The sequence below is a fragment of the Sinohyriopsis cumingii genome, chromosome 4 (genome assembly GCF_028554795.1).
Source record: "Sinohyriopsis cumingii isolate HCF-2022 chromosome 4, ASM2855479v2, whole genome shotgun sequence".
Lineage (NCBI taxonomy): Eukaryota > Metazoa > Mollusca > Bivalvia > Unionida > Unionidae > Sinohyriopsis > Sinohyriopsis cumingii.
This window is the reverse complement of record NC_142964.1, coordinates 133745401-133770964: the sequence shown is the minus strand read 5'-3', so window position 1 is coordinate 133770964 and position 25564 is coordinate 133745401. Positions and strand designations below refer to the sequence as shown.

The 25564-nt window shown below is 40.7% G+C and overlaps 1 protein-coding gene across 2 annotated transcripts in view; it reads right to left on the bottom strand.

Annotated features, from left to right (window-relative positions):
- Positions 1-46: 46 nt before the first annotated feature.
- Positions 47-25564, bottom strand: part of LOC149802118 (kelch-like protein 13) — a 48524-nt gene continuing 23006 nt past the window's right edge. Inside the window, exons 3-5 of one of the 2 annotated variants that reach the window (XM_089954388.1) lie at positions 5004-5186; positions 3056-3208; positions 47-505 (exon numbers count right to left, since the gene is read on the bottom strand). In XM_089954388.1, the coding sequence (XP_089810514.1) occupies positions 63-505; positions 3056-3208; positions 5004-5186 (779 nt within the window). In that variant the 3' untranslated portion in view covers positions 47-62. The remainder of the gene's footprint in view (positions 506-3055; positions 3209-5003; positions 5187-25564) is intronic. The other variant, XM_089954389.1, reaches the window with a different exon arrangement.

The window sequence follows — 25564 nt, the reverse complement described above, 5'->3', positions numbered from 1 at the left end:
AAAATTTAAATAGAAAGGGCATTATTTTCCAAAGTAAAAGAACATATTGGTCTTCAGATGTTTTATTCTACTGAACCTCTATGATATAAGGTTATAGTGCACGCTGCTAATCCGGTTAACGGTTGCTCAAGCCTCGAAAGACTGCTCCAAGTGTTGGTGTCCGTATCAAAGTATTCCACATTACATGACCTCTGATTCAAGTTCCAATTGTATCCTCCGAAAACGTATATCCGGTCATTCATTACGCATGCTCCAAATTCAGAACGAGGATTTTGCATGGTACATATGATTGTCCATTGACCGGTGGAAAGGGAAAATTTTTCTATGGAATCCACGCAGACGACATTTCCGTCTGCATCCACTGTAGCACCACCAACTAGGAACAGATTGCTATGTACACTGAAAAGATGCCCGAAGAAACGCGGTATGTTGATTGGGTTGAGCAGGTCCCATCTATTCTCAATAGGGTTGTACCTCTCGACTCTACTGGAGACAGATTTGCCGCCTAGAAACGAAACGAGTATTGAAACCATCTTTTTGAGAAACTCAAACATCCCATGTTATGTAAAAAGAATATATAATGTTCTCTTATATGTAGAATTATCATGATTTCAAGATGAGTGTGTTTTCATGTTTGCAAGATAAGTGCGGTGTCCCCAAAATTGTGTCATGGCCGTTGACCTTTAACCTGATATCATCAACAAAGATCGCTGAAATGGTCGTAGATACTGTCAAGATACGCCCATATTCTAAGTCTGGTTATATATATATATATATATATATATATATATATATATATATATATATATATATATATATATATATATATGCACAACTCAGCATGTTCATTACATCAGAAAAGTACAAAAATCAAAGTAATGGCCTTAGACTCCATGACAAGGTCAAGCATGTCTAGTTTTTGTCATGTTGCTAAAATCTAATGTCGAGAGAAGATTTTCAGGACCAACTATCGATACTTATTGCAGAAGGGGTTTGGGAGAAAATCCCGTGTCATTATAACCAGGAAATCAGAAGGATCAGCCATAATAAAATTTTATCGATGGCCGACATGGGCTCTAAGTTGTAGGAAGGAACAGAAACATTTCATTGAGGCAAACTAGATATTTTAAAAAGTCTTTTAATGTAACCTCAAGTCAACACAACCATCTGTTTCGGGATGAAGAGCATCCAAAACTAACAAGATTTTCAAGATGGCGGCCATAGTGACCTTGTTGGCGCTCAGATAGGCAGTTTCCATTTTGGACCATCGTCATATAATAAGTCTTGAAGGCTCCGCTCCACACTTTCGCACTTTTACGCAGGTTCAAAGTTATAAGGACACGGTATTCCTCAGACTTTCACATTAATAATCCTGATTATGACAAAAGGAATGTGTAGAACTTAAGGGAGATTTAAAAAAACGGACACTTTCTTTATTTTGAAAATTCTTGAGCACGCAGAAGTTGCCATTTTCGTCAGCTGTCTGCTTCCGGAGAGTAGGGTTGTCCTAAATGCCAGCACGAGTAAGTGAATGAAAAAGTACATGTAAAAATGTTTAGTTTCAACGCGATATATCTCAAAAACTTTGTCAAATGCAACTGTGTATATAGGATTTTCAGGATTTGATGAAAACCTCTGCTTGTTTAAGCACTGTCTTCCCATGAGCAAAATAAATATAATATCAGACATCTGAATGTTTGACCTATGTCACGAAGAAATTTTCTGAAAAAGTACATCATTTTAATGGAAAATTACACGAAACTGTAAACAAATTATTTGTAGAATTTTTAAAGTCAAACGCAAGCATGGACCGTCAACTTAGACCGAAAGAAACAACCTATTTACAACTTGCTAACAAGACAAAACATGAGAGTAGTCATGTAGACCTCTACCCTCAGTTATAAAGGTCACACACAATACAAACTGCTGTCAATATACGTAACAATGTAAAATTATATCGTGCTGCACAATATTGTGGCGTCCATAGATACACACTTCTCAGTGACTTTAGATAGGGTATGAAATACAAAGTGGACATATAGGACGACAGTTTGACACAGCGGTTTTTGAACACCTTGCCCTGATAATACATTTGCTAATTCCAATGAGGCGCCGTTCATTTAGTACGTATGCATGTAGGTGGAGGTAGGGTTAACCCAAATGCATACGCATGTATGTGTGTGTGGGTGGGTCTACTGATAATGTACGCATGCATATAAAACGGGATGGGTGATTGAAACCTCGATAATAATTATGCGTAACCTGTTCGACTGGGTTCAGTCGGAGTTTGAATTTTAGCGGACACTAGACAAACTTCTTAAAATCACGCAGTTTATTTCTTTGATGCAGCCAGACATTCAATGTTGGTGGACTACCTGTTTTATTAAAACCGTTAACATTATTAATCCTTGATCGTTTCTGCGTTGATTAAATATTGGAAGCTCAATAGAATTCGGGGGGGGGGGGGGGTAGGGCGTCAAGCGTATGTACGCGTAGGTGGGGGTGGGTGTAAAAGAAAGTACGCATGTGTACTTAATTGATTGTGAAATATTTCGCCTAAGTTTAAATGCGAGAAACCCAGGGCCACATACTTTCGATGAATTTAGACATTCTAAGACATCATAGCCACCATCCAAAAGAGTTTGGCTTGATATGCAACCACACGTATTAGGTCATTCTCTCAAACTTTGTCAGAAAATTTTGAAAATAAAAGTTGATATAGTTCTTTTTAATATTGTGCTTGGTTTCAGTTCATTTAGTCCTTCGAACATTATTGAATGGAAGCAAAATTTCGCGATGGACGAAACCGGGTGGACGAACAGAATTAACGATATATACCATTCCACCGAATGTAAAAAAAAAAAATATTACCTTCCAATTATTGGTATAAAACCCATTCTCCTCATTAAGTATTGGATCTACTTACATCTAACAATCGTTAATTTTGTTTGTGTCTACGTATTCGTTGGTTGTTTTGTGCGTTCTTGTATGTCATCTTTTTTGCCAAAATTAAACTTGCTTGCGCTGGCAGCGTTTAGTAAAAGAGAAGACATACCTGATCCCCCGACCGCGTACAGACGTCCAGACAGACAACCGACAGCCACACAACGTCGTGGGGAGTTGAGCGGCGTGACGTCTTCCCATATATTAACGGCAGGATTGTACCGCTCCACCGATGCCACGGAATCAGTGGCGTTAATGCGACCTCCTGGATGAGAAAGAAAGAAAGATAGAGGGATAAATACTTCAAAGTCTCTACAGCATGAATCCAGAAAATATTGGAAATTGACTTTTGCTGAGCAAAAAATGAGACTGATAATGTCCACTGATTGCATTACCTAACTTAAAAACATGTTTAATTTTATTTTGGTACCGGATTTAGACTTGTGGCATTTAATTTTTTTATATAGTGTTTGAACTTTTCACAACTACTCATACCTTGCTTATATCCTTAAATTTACGCAAAAGGATTAAAAAATAAAGACAAATCCGTCGATAAGCTTTGTTTTTAAATTCACATTGTAAATATATTTTCATCACATTTTTGTTCTTAAATTTTTCAGGTTTAATTTTCTGCTGAAAATTTAAAGCAAATGGATAAAACAATTAGCGACTGAACATTTTGAAACTTGGAGATCTTTTGCCATTCCAAACCCCGGAACTGTCATCAACCCTATATAGTCAAAAGAAAATATATAATGTGCAAAGTAAGGAGGTTGAAATATAATTGTCTTCCAGTTTGAAGGACGGCCATTCGAACATTTGAAACGTTTGCCTGCTTTATGAAAAATATATGAGTTTTTGTGATCATTTCATCTTTCTGAGATAAAATTAGATATTCACCTTTTGTGCAATTGTTAGCCCTTGAAAACTTGTACCACTGGGACTGACATTATTAGAATTAATTACCAGATAAAGGAGAGACTGTTAAAATTAGCTGCCAGATAAAGGAGAAACTGATGTTCTTAGAATGAATTGCTTGATAAAGGAAGGACTGATATTAGATTAAACTGCTAGATAAAGGAGAGACTTATATTAGAATTAACTGCCATGTCAATGATGGATTGATGTTGTTAGAATTAACTGCCAGATAAAGGAGGAACTGATGTTGCTAGAATTAATTGCCGGTTAAAGGATGGATTGATGTTGTTAGAATTAACTGCCAGATAAAGGAGGGACTGATGTTGTTAGAATTAATTGCCAGGTAAAGGAGGGATTGATATTAGACTAACTGCCAGATGAAGGAGAGACTTATGTTAGAATTAACTGCCAGATAAATGATGGATTGATGTTGTTAGAATTAACTGCCAGATAAAGGATTGATTGGTGTTGTTAGAATTGATTGCCACAGAAAGGAGGGACTGATGTTGTTAGAATTAATTGCCAGATAAAGGATGGACTGATGTTAGAATTAATTGTCAGATAAAGGATGGATTGATGTTGCTACAATTAACTGCCAGATAAAGGAAGGATTGGTGTTGCTAGAATTAACTGCCAGATAAAGGATGGATTGGTGTTGTTACAATTGGTTGCCAGATAAAAGAGGGACTGATGTTGTTAAAATTAATTGCCAGATAAAGGGGGCACTGATGTTGTTAGAATCAATTGCCAGATAAAGGATTGATTGTTGTTGCTGCAATTAACTGCCAGATAAAGGAACAGATAATAAGTTATAGTTAACAGTATTTATTCTAATTATTTTGGGGCAAGATTATGTTTAGCGACTGAAAGATTAATAACCATATCATTTAATGTCATTATTAAGATAGACATTGTAGTATAAACTCAAAATATTAAACTGTCTTTGCGCACGTAAGATGGAAGAATGGTGATCAAAAACAATTGGGAATTAGAACTTCGACTAAAGATGTAATGGAATGTTGTCTGCAAAGCCACAAGGAATCTCTGTGCACAATTTTGCTTCACAATCTCTTTGAAAAGAAAACATATCCCATGTAATAAGAGCCATTTATTTACACCACAATTAGATTGGTCGTCCGTACCTACAGCATAAATCATCCCATTCAGAATACCGAACTGGAAACTCTGTCTGGCATGTTTCATGGAAGCAACAAGCAGCCACGTGTTGTTCCTGGGGTCAAACCGGTGCATCGTGTTGACGGGATTTCCGTGCTCGTTCTGGGGTTCCCCGCCAGCGACATACATGAATCCGTTCAGTACTGCCACTGAAGAAAATAGAAATTGTGTATAATCTCCTTAACTTTCTCCCGTTTAGTTCTTTCTTTTTTTTTCTTTTTTTTTTTGTCATACTGGCTCATAATTTTGTGCTAATGAAATTAAAATATTTTGCCCAAAGGCAAATCAGACCGGAGAAAATTATCGGTGAAAAGTCAAAATGTTGTATTTAAAGTTCTTGATAAAGAACAGACAACATTATCTACAAACAGACATCTCACCGACTAACAAGAGCTGATCTACTTGGGTAGCACTGAACAGTTTTTGGTCACGGCCAGGGTTGAGGATATACCATCTCAAATTTGCAGTCACTCGCTATCGAAATAAAACTCCATAATCACCAACACATACATCTTGAAACTCGTCAAAGAATGGAGAAACAGGACCAGTTAAAGCATACGCATTGTCAGTTGATCCTTCTATGATTACTGCCTCTAGAGTCACGCCAATTCCACATCCCCACCTCTCCTGGCAATGCTTTAAGTCGCTAAATACTTGCAATTTTGAACACCATAAAAAATCTGCACAAAAATGGAAGATATGGAATGTATAAAAGGTTGACAAATGAGACTCGGGTATTCCTTTAATACAAGGGACAGATGACCATGAAAGGACCCATTTTGCCATAACAAATTCACAACCATACAAATTTTCGTAAAGTCGTAAAACAGAATGTGCAGCCGAAAACGGACTTTATAGTCCAAAATTCAGACTCGACCCCTAGTGGCATTAATGTGTTTATATAATCTTTCCCTGTGCATACAACACAAAATCACGCATTCTTGGCACCACTCTAATGTACAAAGGGGAAGAACTGAGACAGCGTATCGTTGGCTCTTCAATAAAATAAAACTTAACCAATTAACAATCATGCGAAATGTTTATTGCTACTTTGCTCTCTCAGATCTCTCTGTAGGGAAGACTACCTCGTACATTCTAGATGCAGGTTTTGGCCAGTTAGCATTTCTAAATATTCACGTAGTAGGAAACAATAACTTTTGCGAGAAACATACACATCTGTCTTATTCCGGACAAAGGTGTTCTTATGGAACTATCGGGAACAATTTTTAACGTCTGACCAAATCGACAAACCAATATTTTCTTGATGTCCAATTTATAAATTAGTCACCGTAATTCAGAGGTGGGCAAACTTTCCAGTGCAAGTGCCGCATACACAAATTTACACCTTGTCGCGGGCCGCATAGTTCCTTAAGTAAAATAATTAATATTTGAAATAGCAAAAACAAAAGATTTTTCTAAATAACATCATAATTAATTTTCAATTGTTAATATGTTGTTAATATCTGAAAACTTAAACTTAAACTTCATAAGAAGCACATTTATTTGATAAACAGAGTAACATAAACAGAGTCAGTGCGAATGATGACTTGTTCCTAGGCCGCATGAAAACCCTTGGCGGGCCGCATGCGGCCCGCGGGCTGTAGTTTGCCCACCCCTGCCGTAATTAAAAAAGAAAGCAAAACAAACAAATAAACAACCCAACCCAACCCCCCAAAAAAAAACGATTCACATTCGACAATTCATCACTAACATGAGCCAGTCTCAAACAGAAGATTGCCACTCAACATAAACATAAATGTTGAATATAAATTCCAGTTTGATGCAATAATGTGATTGTAAACGACCGTACAATTTTTGTTTAAAAATCTTATGTCGTGAATCGAGATTGTCAAGAAACAGGCTACGTAATGCCGAAAGAGTTCATCATTTTCTTACAAGCTATACATTCAAAAGATACAAAATATCGATGCGTAATACTCAAATCTGATGTACAGGCCAAAAATGGCTACATATTTTCTGAGTCGACTTCTACCTTTTGTATACGATTCTGGCCCTTGTAGAATAAGGTTCAGAATCGTATACAAGCACTGCTCTGGACGATAACATAATTAAAATGCGTGCAATACAATATAATGACTATGTTGGGAATTCAATAAACCAAAAATGTTGAATCATGAAATTTATCCGTCAGTAGGCTGTATTTAATATGCTACAGATGGGGGCAAGAAATTAAATGGGTAACTTCGGTAGGCTATCTTTCAGGCGAGGGAGTGGAAGACAGAAAGCTTTGATGTTATTTCAGTGTTGTCGCGAATACTAAGCCGACATACCTAGAACAGTGTCATTTAATTGAATTATATATGTCTTATTTAATATATTAAATTGAGTAGTACGTGAGCAACATTAGGTAATAACATTGTTATTGCACCGCCACGTCTAATGACTAAAAACGCAACTGCATAATTATTTAAATTCTCCTATTTGAATGATTTTTAGAGGCGGGAGTCTGTCTAGTTACATCGTTAACCTTAAATTGGAGAGCATAAAGCATTAGGTCGGAGCCGCTACTCGCCTCCCTCATAATGGGCATCGGGATTTATTAAATAGAAAATAGAAGAGACCGTAATTCACATCACTGGATCAAAGGAATCGTCATTTTCGTAATGTGCTAAAAAGACGATTATCACTTTGTATTTGAATGCCAATATTATTCGAACTTAGAAAGACGTATATAAATTCTATCTAGGAAAGGCGTGAGTGTGTCTATATTTATTAAATTGGTATTCCACGAGCTTTGTCAAGGTTAGAAATCTTCATATTATAGCCATAAAGCACTAACTGAAGCTACTAATATAACGAAAGCTACATAAAATCACATGATTCAGTTAATGGGTTATTAATTATTGTTATTATTTTGTTCTTACGTTACTTTCATCTCATCTCTTTAATACGGGGCATTAGGTATCTATCATAGCTCAGGTATAATGTAGTTACGACATTACTAAGCACAGCATTTGGAATACTGATTATGTACATTGGTGCCACTTTTGTGTTTTATCTCGAAAGAGCTGGAATCCATGTGCTTCGACACAAGCATATTCGTGGCAAATTTTATTGGTCATACATTAGCGCATTGTGTACTTATGTTGCATCATACTACATGCATATCTGTACCCCCCACCCATATATATATATATATATATATATATATATATATATATATATATATATATATATATATATATATATATATATATATATATATATATATATATATATATATATATATATATATATATATATATATATATATATATATATATAATAACACGGCTGGTATAAAGCAATTTGATATACCAGTACTGTTGGTTTATCAAATTGTGATGGTTTATCAAACTGTGATCGGCCCATGGCGCAATAATACGCATATATAAATAATCTTGAAACTATGTGCTGTTGATTCTAGGCCTATATATCAATGATTGACTTCCAGTCAGTAATCATTAGTGACGTACAAAAATAAAGATAAAAAGTATTAATACTCCTAGTTTTCTAAATGAATATTTAAAATGGTAAACAATTTCATTGCCAACCTTTCTGCTTTCCGTCCCGCCCCCCCCCCCCCCATGCATAAGGGACAAGATACACAGAAATCTGGAGTTCATGGAGATAATTTGGGCTGGATGAAAAATTGAAGCTGAATTTACATCATGTAACCTACAAGCATATCGTTCGTCGTAACGGTATGTGTACACTTTCCTTGGGATTTATCTACAGTGTTTATATAATCAATGATACAAAGTTGCAACAACCTGTCGACAATATGCGATAAATTTCTTGGTTACAAGGCACAGATACTGTAATGTATTTAATGCATTATTGTTGATGTTGTTTCTTAAACCGATTATAATTTTCTAAAAATCGAGTATAAATTAAATATGAAAATGTCCAAAGGCCGCCTCTGTTTGTCTGTCTGTCTGTCTCTAGAGTATAGTAGCAAGATACGGGCGAAATTTCATTAAAAGACGAGCGTAGAGGATTTTGGCTAGTCTTATACGACGATGTCTCTGGACCAGTGAATTGAAACGGCCAAGCTAGGTCCTGATAATACTACATTGGATTATGACACTAGCGATGAGTATGCTTCGTACCAGCTGACTAAGGAGATGGAATTGAGTAAACTCGAACTCTTGATTTATTTTCAACCATAACACAAGATGATACATTTATTAAGATACTTGAATAAAGTTGCAGTTCATTACCATGACAGTCTTGTTGTTTGTATACAAAGCCAGAATACCATCACTGCCTTGAGGTACATTTTGATATATGACAATCTCACACAAGGTCAGCGTATATATTAACACTAAACTATAAGTTCATTGTATTATTACTTCGTTTAATGAATAAAAATTATATTAGACTGACTATTTTTGATTTAGCTGCAATAAATTTAACTACAGAAGAGAAAATATGAAGAATAATTTCTGAATTTTCGGTTGAATGAAGTATCTATATTAACAAATTTCAATGATCTATGGACAGTATGTCCAACAGCTAGTTCAAAAGGATTAAAACATAATGACCATTGAATTGATTCCCTAACAGTAACAACAGCAAATGAACATTCACATTCAAATATTTTCCTGTATCAAATCAATATGTCATATTCTTCCAAGCCTGATGAAATCTTTCTAAAGCCCTTTGATTTTCAGGTGATCCGCAGAAGAGTTAAACTCTATTATGCCTAACTGACTCATAACTTCTTGAAAAATTCTAAAAATATCAATTACCCCTTAATCAGACTGGAAAGACTTTTGATGGCCAAAAATAATTTATAAAAAAAAATTATTCAAGCTTTTACTGTAGTTTTCGTTATAATATTCCTCTACGGAATTGCCTCTGTAAATCTTGTGGGCGCATACGTTATGGTGAACAAGTATTGGCTGTGTGGTCTTGGTCTTAGATAAAGGACCGATATAGTCCACCATTGTTCTTCCAAATGGTTCGTCAAATGCAGGAATAGGTTTCAGATGAGCCTTTGGTATCTTCTGATTGGGGTTTTCATTTGGCAAGCATGACAAGATCTACAGTAGTTAAAAACAACACTTTTAATTTTCGGCCAATAAAAATGATGCAACAGCTTGTGATAAGTCTTAATGACCCATAAATGACCAGCCAAGGGAGTTTCATGGGCTAAAATAAGAACAACAATATAAAAGTTCACTGACCACTCGTCACCAAGGGGTACCTCAGGCGGTCTCCATTTTCTCACAAGGATTCCATTTTTTCCAAAAATTAACAAACTAGTACCTGTGTGGCTTCCTCTGAAACAAATAGATCTCATAATATTATTCGATTTTGGCTTTTGTACGTAGTTCATATTTTAGTAGTTGACCATGTATACTAAGGATCATGGTTGGTTTGTTGTGAGCCAAGGTTGCGGAGAAGATAAAACTCCTGTTGAATGTAAGGGTCCGAACATTTTATTTAATTGTATTTATTTTTTTTTTTTCGTTTCGGGGGTAGGTAGGGCACTTTTTTTTCTTCCACTTATCTCAAGATAATTATTTTTCAACTAATATAATTAATAAATTAAGTTCTTTCTTTCTTCTAAAAATTAGAGCAAGAATATTTTATCACGCTACTTGGATGCCAAATTGTTTTCCGCTCACAAAAACCCCGTCCCAATGCCTCACAAATTAAATGGTCGGTCCCTAAGTTAGCGACTTATTTATTGTGAAAAATAATGACATACTTATATAATATAATCTGGCGTCTTGAAGTAATAATGTATAAAAAGAGCTTTTACTCGATCGGTGACCAGACCGAGCGTACTGTCTGAGGTGGTGCCAAAACAGTTTCGTAGTTCGCATAGGGTGAGCTTTTTACAGAAAAAGAATTTCCCCGGTTTTCCTCACTGGCTATATATTACGTTTTGTTGAACAAACTTTTAATTATTTTGTCCTTACTTCAGATGTGCATCTATCATAAAACTGCTAGCTCCATTTGGTCATTTTCACTTCCTGGAGTACAGAGGTAAATCGTAAAAAAAAAAGATCCGATGCAATTTTTTTACATTTTATCTATTGTAATTTACTGAGCACGCTTTTAGAAGCTGGTATTATCTATTCTTGCAAAATTCTTTTCGCCTTGTTTAATAACTGCTTAAGACTAATTCAAGGTGGTTTTTCGAGCACACGTGTGCTTAGAGCAGGTACAATTTCCACAAGTACAATACCCAAAGAACTTTCAGCTAAAATACATGAAAGTAAAAAGACAGGTGTGAAAACATTCACTCCATTGTGCATGTTGCAAATGCAAACTACTTTACCTTACACAAGTTACTCTTTCAGAGTTCATAATATCTCAGGGCTATGTGTCAAAGTGCAATATCTCGACTTACAAAAACGTGTTTCTGATATATAAATCAGCCATGAATTAAAAGGATTTTAACCCCCATCTTCACTCTGTATTAGACGGATTTTAACCCCCTATCTTCACTCTGTATTAGACGGATTTTAACCCCCTATCTTCACTCTTAGACAGATTTTAACCCCCTATCTTCGCTCTGTATTAGGCGGATTTTAACCCCTTATCTTCACTCTGTATTAGACGGATTTTAACCCCTTATCTTCACTCTGTATTAGACGGATTTTAACCCCCTATCTTCACTCTGTATTAGACGGATTTTAACCCCTTATCTTCACTCTGTATTAGACGGATTTTAACCCCCTATCTTCACTCTGCATTAGACGGATTTTAGCCCCCATCTTCACTCTGAAATAGACGGATTTTAACTCCCTATCTTCACTCTGTATTAGACGGATTTTAACCCCTTATCTTCACTCTGTATTAGACGGATTTTAACCCCCTATCTTCACTCTGTATTAGACGGATTTTAACCCCTTATCTTCACTCTGTATTAGACGGATTTTAACCCCCTATCTTCACTCTGCATTAGACGGATTTTAACCCCCATCTTCACTCTGAAATAGACGGATTTTAACTCCCTATCTTCACTCTGTATTAGACGGATTTTAACCCCTTATCTTCACTCTGTATTAGACGGATTTTAACCCCCTATCTTCACTCTGTATTAGACGGATTTTAACCCCCTATCTTCACTCTGCATTAGACGGATTTTAACCCCTTATCTTCACTCTGTATTAGACGGATTTTAGCCCCCTATCTTCACTCTGTATTCGACGGATTTTAACCCCCTATCTTCACTCTGTATTAGACGGGGTTTTTAACCCCCTATCTTCACTCTGTATTAGACGGGAGTAGTATAAGGGGTGAGATTAGCGTCAATGGGAATTAGCATTAAAAACACCCCCTGGGCGAGATTAGCGTCAATGGAAATTTAACATTAACCACCCTGGGCGAGATTAGCGTCAATGGAAATTTAACATGGGCAAAAAAACCCTGGGTAAGATTAGCGTCAATGGAATTTAACATTGGAGAAAGGAAAAAAAAAAGGAAATATTGAGATTAGCGTCAAAGGCATTCGAACAATGGAAAAAAAAATATCGATTCTAGGGACAAAGGCAATTGAACATGGGAATAAAGTTTGGGTCTGTCTAGGGACAAGGGGAATTGAACATGGGAATAAAGTGTGGGTTTGTCTAGGGACAAAGGGGAATTGAACATGTTAGAAAAAAAAACTACTTTTGGGACAAGGGGAATTGAACATGGGATTTTTTTTTTTTTAAATTTTTATAAAGGGGTAGGCAATTGAAAAGTCATTCTCTTTTCGAGAAATATGGCTGGCCCTGAAAAGGGCCTTTGGGTTTATGTTAATATTAATATTAACATAGATGGCATCTGTCACATCTTCTTCTTCTTAAACTCCTTCTAACTGCAGGTCCATACACAAGCATCCTCTTGAGGCATCCTTGTCTTTCTATGTAAACTCTTCTCATCCATAGACTAGTATCTGTCCTATCAACAACAGTCCACTTGGACCGGACATACATGAGCATGTCCGTCCTAAACATCATGGAAGACACAAGGGTGGATGATTCAACTGTGGTCCACATCGTGAGGCGACGAGAACAGGTGAATCAATGCAGTGAACTGCGCTTATTTATAGGTAGAGGAAGGATTGAAACGGATTGAGTTCATTCACCAATCCGAACACGCGTTACAAAATTCAGTCAGTCCGCATCCAATCCGAAGACAGCAGTCTGTGACGTCATGTGGTCTATATAGATTCGCTAGCGCCTGTGTGCTGTCAATCTATGCGACAGTGATTCAACATGACGGAAACTCAGAAAACGATCCATTGGGGGGCACCAGCAGTGGAGACCGCCCAAGGGAACCCGGACTTACTTTCAGAAGAGGTACATTGGGATTTTGAGGATTTTCTTACCTCGCAAGAATTTGTTCCGGAACCTTCGTCTCATTCTTCATTACCGCAAGTGGAGAATTTTAGACAGAGACAGAAAGAAGAATTGGAGAAATTTATGCAACGACAAAAGGAAGCGGAACAAGCTTTTCTCCTACAGCAACAGCAACAGCAACAAGAAGAGGTAAGAAAAAAACAAGAAGAAGAAGTAGCAGCAAAGAAACAAGAGGGTGAAAATCAAACGGCTACGGTACTGTTGGACATTTTAGCGGAGTTAAGAAGTCTGAAACAAATGTATCAGACTTCTTTATCACGACCGAAGAGAATACGACCTTCCCGAGCTAAACACGCCAACCCTGTGACTAAGCCTATCGTACCACCCTTAGTGATTTCAACCCAATCATCATCATCAGAAGTAGGCCTCGGCCGTGGCAAAGGCTTAAGGCAGTTAAAGTTGATTGCTTAAACTCACCCCTACACCAAAAAAGGCCCTTTTCAGGGCCACCCACTTCTCTCGAAAAGAGATAGCCTTTCAATTTGCCAATAACTCAAAAATCAACAACCCCCCCCCCCATTTTACCCTTATAGTACATGTCTGTGTATGAGTGCGTGAGTGTAGCTTCTTATTTTAAAATCAAAACTCAAAGACACTTACCTTATATCATTAATGTATTCTTTTCTCCATAGTTACAATCCAATTCACAATTCACAACAGAACACTTTATAAATTACATTCACTTCTTCTGTTTCTTTTTTTACTCTCTCTTTTTTTTTCAATTTCTTCACCGTCACAGTCTTTTCCTCCTCTTCCTCCTCACTTTCTTCCCTTCTTCTTTTCTTCTCCTGTTTCTTTTTCTTCACCTGGTTGCTTTCTTCCTCTGAAGAATCTCTCTCTTCTTCTGAAGAATCCCTCTTTTCTTCCGACTCCTCTTGTTTCTTTTTTGGGCAATCTGGAGACCAATGTCCTTTTTCTTGACAATAATAACAGGTATCTTGACTTTTGTCTTTTCTAGCCCCGGTTTTTGTTCTTTTTTGACGGTCTGGACACTCTGAAGACCAATGCCCTTTCTTCTGACAGATATAGCAAGTATCTTGACTTTTATCTCGAAAGGAAGGAGAGTAGTCCGTCGGCTGGTCTGAAGAGAATTTTCTAATGACCCCTCGCAAAGCTCTGATGAAACGTTCCATCTGGGTAGTCTCTTCCATCGTTGTGCTCGGTTTGAGAGTGAAATGAATAGTGAAAGGACAAGACACACACCCTTTTTATATACGCTGGTTTGTCATGACTATAAATTAGTCTATGGTGTTTAAATTTGAGTCATTTGACGTTTTGCACTCAAGATGAAACGATCCTATTCATTCGAGAAGAAAGAAGAAGAAGAAAGTAAGAGGCAGGAACGTGATCTATCGCCTCGTACCAGAGCTGAAGTATTGGCACAAATTCATGCCAGTGATTTTGAAGAGGACATGAGTGAACCAGAATCCGAACCCTCTAAACAAAGTTCACCACCCTTAGTTAACCCTGAAAAGTACTATTCCATTCGATAGACGGAAAAGCGCTCCTCTAGAAAATTTAGAACCACGGCTTACACCTACACAGTGAAGTTTAAAGATTTCAAGTCCGACGTACCATTGGAGAAAGCAGAAGGGTTTATCACCGAGATGTGGGATTCTTTGCTCACCGCACTCAAGCGACAATGTCAACCCAAAGAAGACGATCGCTTGACACTATCCATACAACACGACAGCTTGAAATCCCCTGTTTGGATCGAGTTTAGCAGACCGGCAGAACTAACCCCTTCCAAAATCATGGACAAGATTCAACACGTACAACAATCTAATGACCAGTTTGACATCACCGATGGTAAAGCCACACCGAAAATGGCCCACGTCTCTCCTCCTCAAGGGACCGGACAACGCAATAAGGTGTTATTGGTGAACGACCTTCGCAGCACCAAAAAGAGTCTCGTCCAAATTAACAACCCTCAAGACCAGATGTGCTTAGCCCGAGCCATCGTGGTGGGACGAACCTATGCCAACAAGAACGACACGGCAGAATGGAAAAGAACCTGGAAAACTATTCAACAATCGGACTGAGCCAAACAACGAAACGAAGCAGAACTCCTGTTGAAACAAGCTGGCCTGTCCAAAGACACACCCTGTGGCATTCCTGAAATGCAAAAATTGCAAGATGTCCTAGCTCCACGCTACACCTTGAAAGTGCACCCTCAAGAAGTGCGTGGGCCTCTGTTGTTTCGAGGGAAAGACTTTAAGGACGGAAAATACATTCATGTCTATTATCACGATGACCATTTCGATACCATTATCACTATCACTGGATTCCTGGGATACAGTTATTACTGTGAGAAATGTGACTATGGCTATAACAATCGAGAGCAACACAAACATTGCGGATGGAAATGCCCAGGATGTTTGGCCTCTCCACCTGTCTGAGCGAAGGACAAGAAAGAGTAGAATGTCCTGCTAATCTGCGCACGTTTGTCAGCCCTGCCTGTTACCAACAACATCTGAAGACGCAAGGTTCATAGCAGAAATGTGCTTGTCAACTGCTGAGACTGTGCCCTAAGTGTCGACAAGGCCTACGTACCAATAATGCCAAGGCACACGTATGTTCAGGAAAGAAAAAATGTCACATTTGTCACCACATCGTGGACTTGAAACACGAATGCTACGTGCAAAAATACCAACCCCCACCAGAGAAAGAGGACGGTCACAAGAAGAAAGGCAATTTCATCTTTTTCGATTTCGAATGCATGCAAGAGACTGGCATTCACATTCCTAATTTCTGCGTGGCTCATCGAGCGTGCGAGAAGTGCATTCAAGAACCTATCTTCAGTCATTGCCCTCACAGCAGCAAGATTCCCGGAGGGCGTGAAAAATCTTTCGAGGACCGAACACGTTAGCCGATTTTGCCCAATGGGTCTTAGATCCCATCGACAAGACGTGGAGCCAAGAGGACATCGAACGTTACGGAGATTGTCATCGTCATGCCACAGTCATGGCTCACAATTTCTCCGGATACGATGGACAGTTTCTTCTCAGATACTATACGGAACAAGGCACCGAACGTCCTAAAGTCACTTTGAACGGAGCCAAAATCATTTTCATGCAAGTGGGACAAGTGCAGTTTAAAGATTCGATGAGCTATTTGGCCATGCCTTTTGAGTCGAATGCCTAAAACGTTTGGAATGACAGAAATGGCTAAAGGGTACTTTCCACACTTTTTCAATACGGAAGCCAATCAACACGCCGTTCTACCCCATTTGCCTGAGGCTCACTATTACGACCCCGACAACATGCGTACCGAACAACGAGAAGCTTTCTACGCTTGGTACCAGACTCACGCCTCGGACCCTTTCGACTTTCAGGAAGAAATGCTAAAGTATTGTCGTTCCGACGTGGACATTTTACGGCGTTGCTGTGGAAAATTTCGAGAACTGTTCATGGAACACGGAGGGGGTCGATCCTTTGAAAGAAGCTTGCACCATTGCCAAAGCGTGTTCCTTAGTGTATCGACAACGATTCATGCCTGAAAACACTGTGGCTGTCATCAGTCCTCAAACGACCCACTATGTCAAACGTCAATACTCGGTCAAAGCCCTACGTTGGTTACATTACTTGTGCGACAAGGAAGACAAATGGATTCAGCATGCCCGCAACGGAGGAGGCGAAAAGACCATCGGAACGTATTCAGTCGATGGCTGGGACTTAGAAAACCCAAGATCGTGTACGAGTTTAACAGTTGCTTATTTCACGGATGTCCCGTCTGTTACCCTGATCGTAGCACTAAAAATCAGTTTTTACAACGAACCATGGAAGACTTGTACCAGGACACTTGTCAGCGACGTCTAAAGTTAGAACAGGAAGGATACCAAGTGGTGGAAATGTGGGAACACGAGTACGATCACCGTATGAAAACCGATCCCGAGTTTAAACGTGCCGTGGAAAGTTACAAGCTGATGGACCCCCTAAACCCGAGGGATAGTTTGTACGGAGGAAGGACCAATACCACCTGTTTGCTGTACCAAGCCGACGAAGAGAAAGGAGAAGAAATCAAATACTTGGACGTGTGTTCGTTGTATCCTTACGTGTGCAAATATTGTCCCTTTCCTGCAGGGGACCCACAATTGTTCACGGAACACATCGACCTGAAAAACATTCGACAATACGAAGGCTTGATCAAGTGTAAAGTTTTGCCTCCCACGAACCTATACCATCCCGTCTTACCTCACCATTGTCAAGGCAAACTGATGTTTCCATTGTGCCGTACTTGTGCCGAAACGTGCAACCAAGACCAACCTTGTCAGCACAGCCAGGAAGAACGGGCCTTGACGGGAACCTGGGTCAGCGTAGAATTGTTCAAAGCTCTGGACATGGGATACCTACTGTTAGAAGTGTACGAAATTTGCCACTTTCCCAAGACACAACAATACCACAAGGGTGACCCCACTCAGAAAGGCATTTTCGCCGACTACGTGGATGCCTTTTTGAAACTGAAACAAGAAGCCAGCGGCTATCCTTCCTGGTGTCACACTTCCGAAGACGAAAAGACATTCAAAGAGAAATACTATGAACAAGAAGGCATCTCTTTAGACCACATCGAGAAAAACGAAGGCAGGCGGTCGTTTGCCAAAGTGATGTTAAATTGCTTGTGGGGTAAAATGGCACAACGACCGTGTTTACCCAAGACGGAATATTTGACAGAACCTTCCCGCTACTTTCAGATGATTCACGACAAAACCAAATACATGAAACACGTGGACGTCGCTCGCGAGGATTTGATCTTGGTCAATTACGAAGAAGATCTGGACTTTGTACAAGACGACCCCTTTGGAAATGTCATCATTGCGGCTTACGTGACAGCTCATGCTCGGCTACGAATACCGGGACCCACAAGGAGAATTGCACACGACGTGTAAAGTGAAAGGATTGACTCTGAATTATCGTACCAGTCGTGTGGTGAACTTTGGGGTATTGAAAGAAGCCTTGCAATCGGGAGAGGATGCAAACTTTAAAGTGACCACCTATCAACCCAACAAAATTGTACGTTTACCCACTCACCACATCGTCAGTCGACCCTTGGAAAAAGTCTATCAAATCGTGTACCAGAAGAGAGTGCGACTTCCCAATCATTTCACCTTACCGTATGGACACGTCGGTATTGGTCTGTATATAAAAAGGAACCCTAGGCAAGATCGATAGTTCATTGTGACTACCAAGACCGAGCGAACAAGATGAATACTTTCAGAGAGACACAAAACAAGTTTAGACAGGCACAATTCAAGTGTGGGGCTTCTGAAGTGGAATGCGATTGTGAGCCTTGCGACTTTTCAACCTGTGTTAGTGACGGTGCCAGAAGAACCCGTCACCCAGGACGGGACTGTCGTGGACAGGCCTGAAAGACCCTTTCGGGAGGACACTTGTGTGACCTTACCCCCTACTATAGAACTGGTTAGAACTTTACCCAAAACATGTTGTACAGACACTTGTGTTTATTCCACGTTAATGGTTATCATGTGCCTTTTATCCTTATACTTAAGCCTTTGGCTTTTATGTATTTTTGTCTTTCGTATTCATGTTTGAAACATTCAATAAACGTGTTCTAAAAAAAGTATATAAACTCTTGTCTTGTTTGTTTTCGTGTCACAAGTGACATTTCTCACACTATGGCTACCACTGCTGTCTCTGCTCCCTCTTCCTCCACTGTCAAAGTCATCGACGAACACTTAGATCGTACCATTTGGGAGGCTTTGTATCTTCGTCATCCCTTTAACATGCTCATTGCTGGACCTAGCGGTTCAGGCAAAACCGAATTTGTCAAACGTTTGATCGAACATAAACATCATTTGATCGATCGACCACCTCAACGCATCGTGTGGTGTTACAAAGAGTGGCAATCGGCGTACAGCCTCTTGCGAGAAAGTCAAGGCGATTCCATCGTGTTTGTGGAAGGCATTCCTAAAGAAGACGATGGCATCGTCTCTGACTCCCGTCAAACCCATTTGGTCATTTTTGACGACATGTTAGGAGAAAACGAAGAAGAAATTAATCTGTGGTTCACGCGCAAAGGGCATCACCGTAATGCCAGTGTCGTTTACATCACTCAAAATTTGTTTCAACAAAGTAAAGCCCATCGCACCATCAGTCTCAATGCGCATTATGTGGTCTTGTTTAAAAGCCCTCGAGATAAATCGCAAGTGCAAGTCTTAGCCAAACAGTTAGGAACGCCTTGGCTGACTCAGGCGTACGACGATGCCACTCACACTCCACACGCCTATTTACTAGTCGATTTGAAACCTACGACCCCCGAGGATTTGCGATTTCGTACCCACTTGTTTCACCACTGGTGCCAAGATGGAGGGCCTGTCCTGTACACGTCTCCGTCCTCGACTTAACTTCATTCCACAAAAAATCTATAAAAGCCTCAGACCCTTTTCGTCTGTCTCACACACACAGTGTCAACATGACGTCCCTTCAGTCGCATCTTCCCGTCAAATTGATTCGTGCCTTCTACGGCATCAGTCGAGAAAAAAATCCACAAATACGAGCTCGTGTCTTAGAAGCTAGTCTCAAAGCAGTCTTACGATGGTTCACGGTGACGGCACGTCAATTACTCCAAGGGATCATTCAGATTCCTCATCAAACCAAACGCTTTTTCGATCGAAACAAAGTCGCTTTAACCCAACTGGCCGATCCCCGCATTGACACTCAAACCAAAAAACAAATCATTTTGAAATCTGGAGGGAGCGGTACTCTAGGAGGGGTCATCATTCGCTCTCTCTTAAGATGGGATCCTAATGCTCCCAAAATTTTCCCCAAGACAAAAAAAAAGCAGTCAAACGAAGCTCCAAGAAGAAAAAGAAAAAGACCAGGTCCCCAAAAAGACCCGTGTCTGCAAGAACTTCTCCAGTGGCGGGACCCTCCTCTGACCAGACACCACCCCGGAAAAAGAAAAGAAGCCCTCAGAAAAAGAAACAGAGAAAAAGTCCCCAGAAAAAGAAAAGCCCACAGAAGAAAACTAGTCGCAAGAGAGGCACTTCGACCAGGACGCAACCTTACACTCGCAAACCACGACCTGCCACGGCGGTGACTGCGTCTCCGGTATCCTCAGGTTCCATCACTTCTCCGTTGATGTCACCAAGAACCGAACAGTACTTGGAGACGTTGATCACACCAAGAACTTCTCCGTTGATGACCCAAAGAACTTCCCCAGTGGCAGGACCCTCCAGTTTCGCAACAGTGGCTGCGGCTCACAAAGTACCTGCTCCCAAAGTCAAAGTCCAAGAAAGATCGGGCATGTTACAAAGTTTACTGGATTTGTCCAAGCAAGAACTGGCTCGATTTAGTCCGTTGCGTACCCGTCCACGACGTGTCATGCCTGTCCTCAAGTTGATACGACGTCAAGACAATCAGTGGCGACGCATTCCAGTATAAAGAAGGTCTGTGACTAAGTACGGGTATCAGTGTTTTTGGTGCTGAAGACTCAAAGATGTCACCCTCCAGAAAGCATCCCTCTTCTAATCCCCAAGGAAAGAAAAGGAAAGGACTGCCTCCTCGTTTAGTCAAACATGGGGACATGTTATCTGTCCTGTCCAAAGCTTCTCCACCCCTACGAAAAAAACTCATTCAAACAGCCTCCAAAGAGGTCATCGATACCGTGTGCGAATGTTGTTTGAACGTCTTGAAAGGCACGATCCCTTTGTCCAAACACCAGAAACAATGCTTAGGTAAACATCGTCACGTTCTTCGCCAAATGGTTCAAAAGAAAATTCCCATTCGTCAAAAGAAGAAGATGTTGGTCCAACGTGGAGGCATTTTACCCCTCTTGTTAGGTCCCTTGCTGAAAGGAGTCTTGGGAACCATGTTGGGAGGACTGGTGGGAGCAAGATAAAAAGGCCCTCGGAAGTCCCAAGATCTCAGAATTTACCCCTGACAACCCCATGGAAGGACGAAAACTAGCTTTAGTGCCTTACAAACGATGGATGGAATACCATCGTTGGCAAGAACAACGCACTCCGCATTTACCTCCCAATCCCCATTTGAGCGAGATGTCCCAGTTGCAACACGAATTGCAGTCCTTGATAGATCGCCAAGATTTGTCCGAAACAGAAAAAACGCAAAAGTACGGTCAACTCTTGCAACGACTGCAACTCTTTCACCAGAAAGCTTTAGGCGAAACAGCTTTACCCACTCTGAAAGATTTTAAGACCTTGATGAAAAGTCCAGCACCATCACCAGTACCAGTACCAGTACCACCAGTACCAGTGACCAAGACAGAAAAAGGAGAAGAAGAAGAAGAAGGGTTTCAAACTCCACCAGAAAAAGTACACAAGTTAACAACACCACCTACCTCCAGAATTGGATGGATTAAAAAGATGATGGCCACCCCTTCTTCATCACAAGAGAAAAAGAAAGTGAAGACAGAAGTGAAGACAGAAGTGAAACAAGAACCGATATCCCCCGGTCAGACATCCTCCTCTTCAACACCTATTGCCGGTCGCACACGCAAAGCATTGCAATCCAAGAAAGTACCCCAAGAGAAGAAGAGTAGCATCCTCCAAGAGTGGGTGTCTTATTAACACACAAACACAAAAAAAAATGGAAAAAGTCTTAGCCAGCATTTACTACGATCCCTCTCATCCTGCAGGTTACGCAGGAGTTCAAAAATTGTATCGTGCTGCCAAAACTCGATTGAAAAGTCTCCGTTTACCTCAAGTGCAACGATGGTTACAAGAACAAGCTACCTACACTTTACACAAACCCATTCGACGCAAGTTTACCAGAAGTCGCACCCAAGTGGAAGGCATCGATCATCAATGGCAAGCCGATTTAGCCGATGTCTCTCATTTGGGCAGCTACAATCGTGGCTACAAATATTTGTTTTGTGTCATCGACGTCTTTTCCAAATTTGCCTGGGTCGTGCCCTTGACTTCCAAATCGAGCAGCGAGTTAGTGCGAGCCCTGCAACGAGTGTTGAAACAAAGTGGTCGTCACCCTCTTCGATGGCAAACGGACAAAGGTACCAAATTTCTGAACCAAGCTTTCCAAAAAGAATTAAAGAAACGTGACATTCATTTTTTTACCACCGAGAATCCCGAAACCAAAGCCAGCATCGTGGAACGTTTTCAACGCACTTTGAAAGAACGCATGTGGAAATATTTTACGCATCACCACACTCTGAAGTACATCGACATCTTACCGCACCTGGTGCAAGCGTACAACCAATCTTACCATCGAAGCATCGGACGTGCCCCGCAAGACGTGACTCCCGACAACGAAGTGTTGGTGTTTGAGCGCCTGTTTGGTACGTCCCCGACGAGGGCTGTCCGCAAGAAAAGTAGAGAGTTGACCGTAGGAGATTGGGTGCGCACTGGCAAAACCAAACGCACTTTCGACAAAGATTACTTACCTAACTGGACGACCGAATTGTTTCGCGTCACTGGACGAGTGCATCGTCGTCATCCTGCCGTCTATAAATTGGAAGACATGAACGGAGAAGTGCTCAAAGGAACGTTTTATTTGCCCAAGTTACAACGTGTGACCAAAAAAGAAGACGACGTGTACGACATCGAACGCATTCTCGAACGCAGAACCCGTAAAGTGGGCAAACGACGTGTCAAAGAAGTCAAAGTACGTTGGAAAGGATATCCACCCAGTTTTGATTCTTGGATCAACGCTTCGCAAGTCATCGACTATAAAAAGAAGTGACCATCATGCCCTTTCACACAGACGCAGTTACGTCGACCACTCCTCCTTCACCTAGTTCTTCTGTGCAAGATTTACAAAAACAACCCTTGTGGGTGTGGTGTGGAGAACGAGTGCCTAAAACGCAAATCGTCTTTTTCTGCCAAATCTTCGTGGTGTATTGTGTCATCGGGGCAGCCATCGCCAATTTGAGTTTGCAACAAGGAGACAAACAATTGTGGACCATTTTATTGAGCAGTTGCATCGTTTACCTGCTTCCTAATCCCTCCCTGAAATTCACCTCGAACGGGAACCACGGAAACCTTGCGTCCAGTGCCAGTGCCAGCCACTACTCCAACAACAACCCCATTTTGAGCGGAGACACGCCTCTGACATCCAGCAACCCCTCGGACAGCCACAGAACTCTGGAATTATGAGTCACCAAAACCAATTTTACTTAACCTTACCCAGTGACAGTTCCATGGAGGTGTTTCCCAAGAACACGTTGTGCTGTTACACGGCCAAATTACCTCAGACCATCCCCTTAGATCACGAAGCCCATTGGGAAGTGGCTTTAGTAGAAATCATTCACCCGACCCAAGTCCTCAATGTCCTTCCCAATCAAAATTTTTTTGATGTAGAAGTTCATGACGAACAATTGCAACAGTACTTGGATACCTATGGCAAATATGACAAGAAAACGCCTGGCACAAAAAATCAAAAGTACACCACCTATCATTTGTTCATTCCTCCAGGCTATTATTTTAGTGGTCAACATTTGGTGAGCGCCATAACCTCCAGATTTGATGTCGTGTTTCTGAAAGCTTTGGAGAGTGTCAAAAAAAGTGTCACCATGGAATACCACAAAGCAGCTCGTCGCTTCTTGATGAAATTTGACGGGAGTAAAATCCTGTCCATTTTATTTTGTCCTGAATTGTTTGACATGTTGGGCGGAGACATGGACATGAGAATGGCCATGCTCAAGAAAAACGAATTACCAATCGTTTACGACAACGAGTCTTTTAGCAAGTTATTTCGTGCCCCGGTAGAACTGAACCAAGGACTGAATTTGATGTTTGTGTACTCCGATGTGGTGGAGTACAACGTGGTGGGACACACCTCCGCACCGTTACTACGTGTCATTCCTTTCAAAGTGGATTCTGCCACGGCCACTGACGAAGAAGGTGGAAACACTTACCACGTCCACCGCGAATTTGTCCATCCTCACTATTTGCCTGTCAGCAAGTCGTATTTGGACACGGTCAACATTGCTATAAAAGGAGATTTGGGACAAAATATTCCATTCACCAAAGGAAAAGTCACGGTGAAACTCCATTTTCGAAAACGGTTCTCTCACGACTCGTAAGTCATGTATCCAGTGTACCGAGGGGTTGCTCGACAGCGAGGACACGGTTTAGGAGATATGTTGAAATCAGCCTTTCGTTCGGTGGCCCCGATGTTGAAACCGATGGTGACACGCGGATTGCACGCCTTGAAAGATGCGGCACTGACACAAGGCAAAGAATTTCTCCAAAATGTCATCATCGACAAGCAAAACCCTAAAGAAGCCTTCATGAGGGCAGGCAAAAATGTCTTGTTACAAACGGGCAAAGACATTTTGGGCCGCCGAGACACACCTATAAATGCCCTGCACGCTACCGAGTCAGGCATTCAGCAAGGACAAGGCAGAAAGAGACGACGAAGAAAACACCCTTTCACGAGACTTCAAGCGAGAAAGGCCAAGAAAAGAAGAACCGTTTGAGACTTAGACGTTTTCGATTATTGAGAAAGAACAAAAAAAATGATGCACCGAGAGTCATGTGCTTGTTCCAAGTCGGAACTGGATATGTTTGCCATGCCCCCCACCATGATGACGATGCAAGAATCCCAGTGGGTGGAATTTCATCCCGTCTCCTCATTGACCGATTCAGCTCCCATCGAGTTTGAAATCAAAGGACAGCCCGAAGATTACATCGATCTGAATAGCAGTTACTTGTATTTGAAAGTGAAAGTGATCGAACCACCCAACGCTAGCCTAGACAATGATGATGTAGTAGCTCCCGTCAACAATTTCATGCATTCCTTGTTCAGCGAAGTGGACTTGTACTTGAAGAACAAACTGGTCAGCAGCAGCATGGATACTTACCCATATCGTGCCTACTTGGAAAATCTCTTGATGTACGGAAAAGAAGCCAAGAATACTCATCTGAATGCTTGCGTGGTATGGAAACCTGACACGGCAGGTGTAGGCACGTTTAGCGACACAGTCCTGACAGAAGATGACAATCCTCACAAGGTGGGGCTTAACGACCGTCGTAAGAAAATTCTGCAAGGGCGAAGTTTAGAACTGATGGATCGTTTGCATTTGGACATGTGGTTACAAGAAAAGTATTTGCTGAACGGGGTGGATATCCGTCTGAGACTGAATCGTAGCAGTGCCGCTTTCCATTTGATGGCCCTTGCCAACGAATACAAAACTATCATTCAAGAAGCCCGACTTTACGTGCGTCG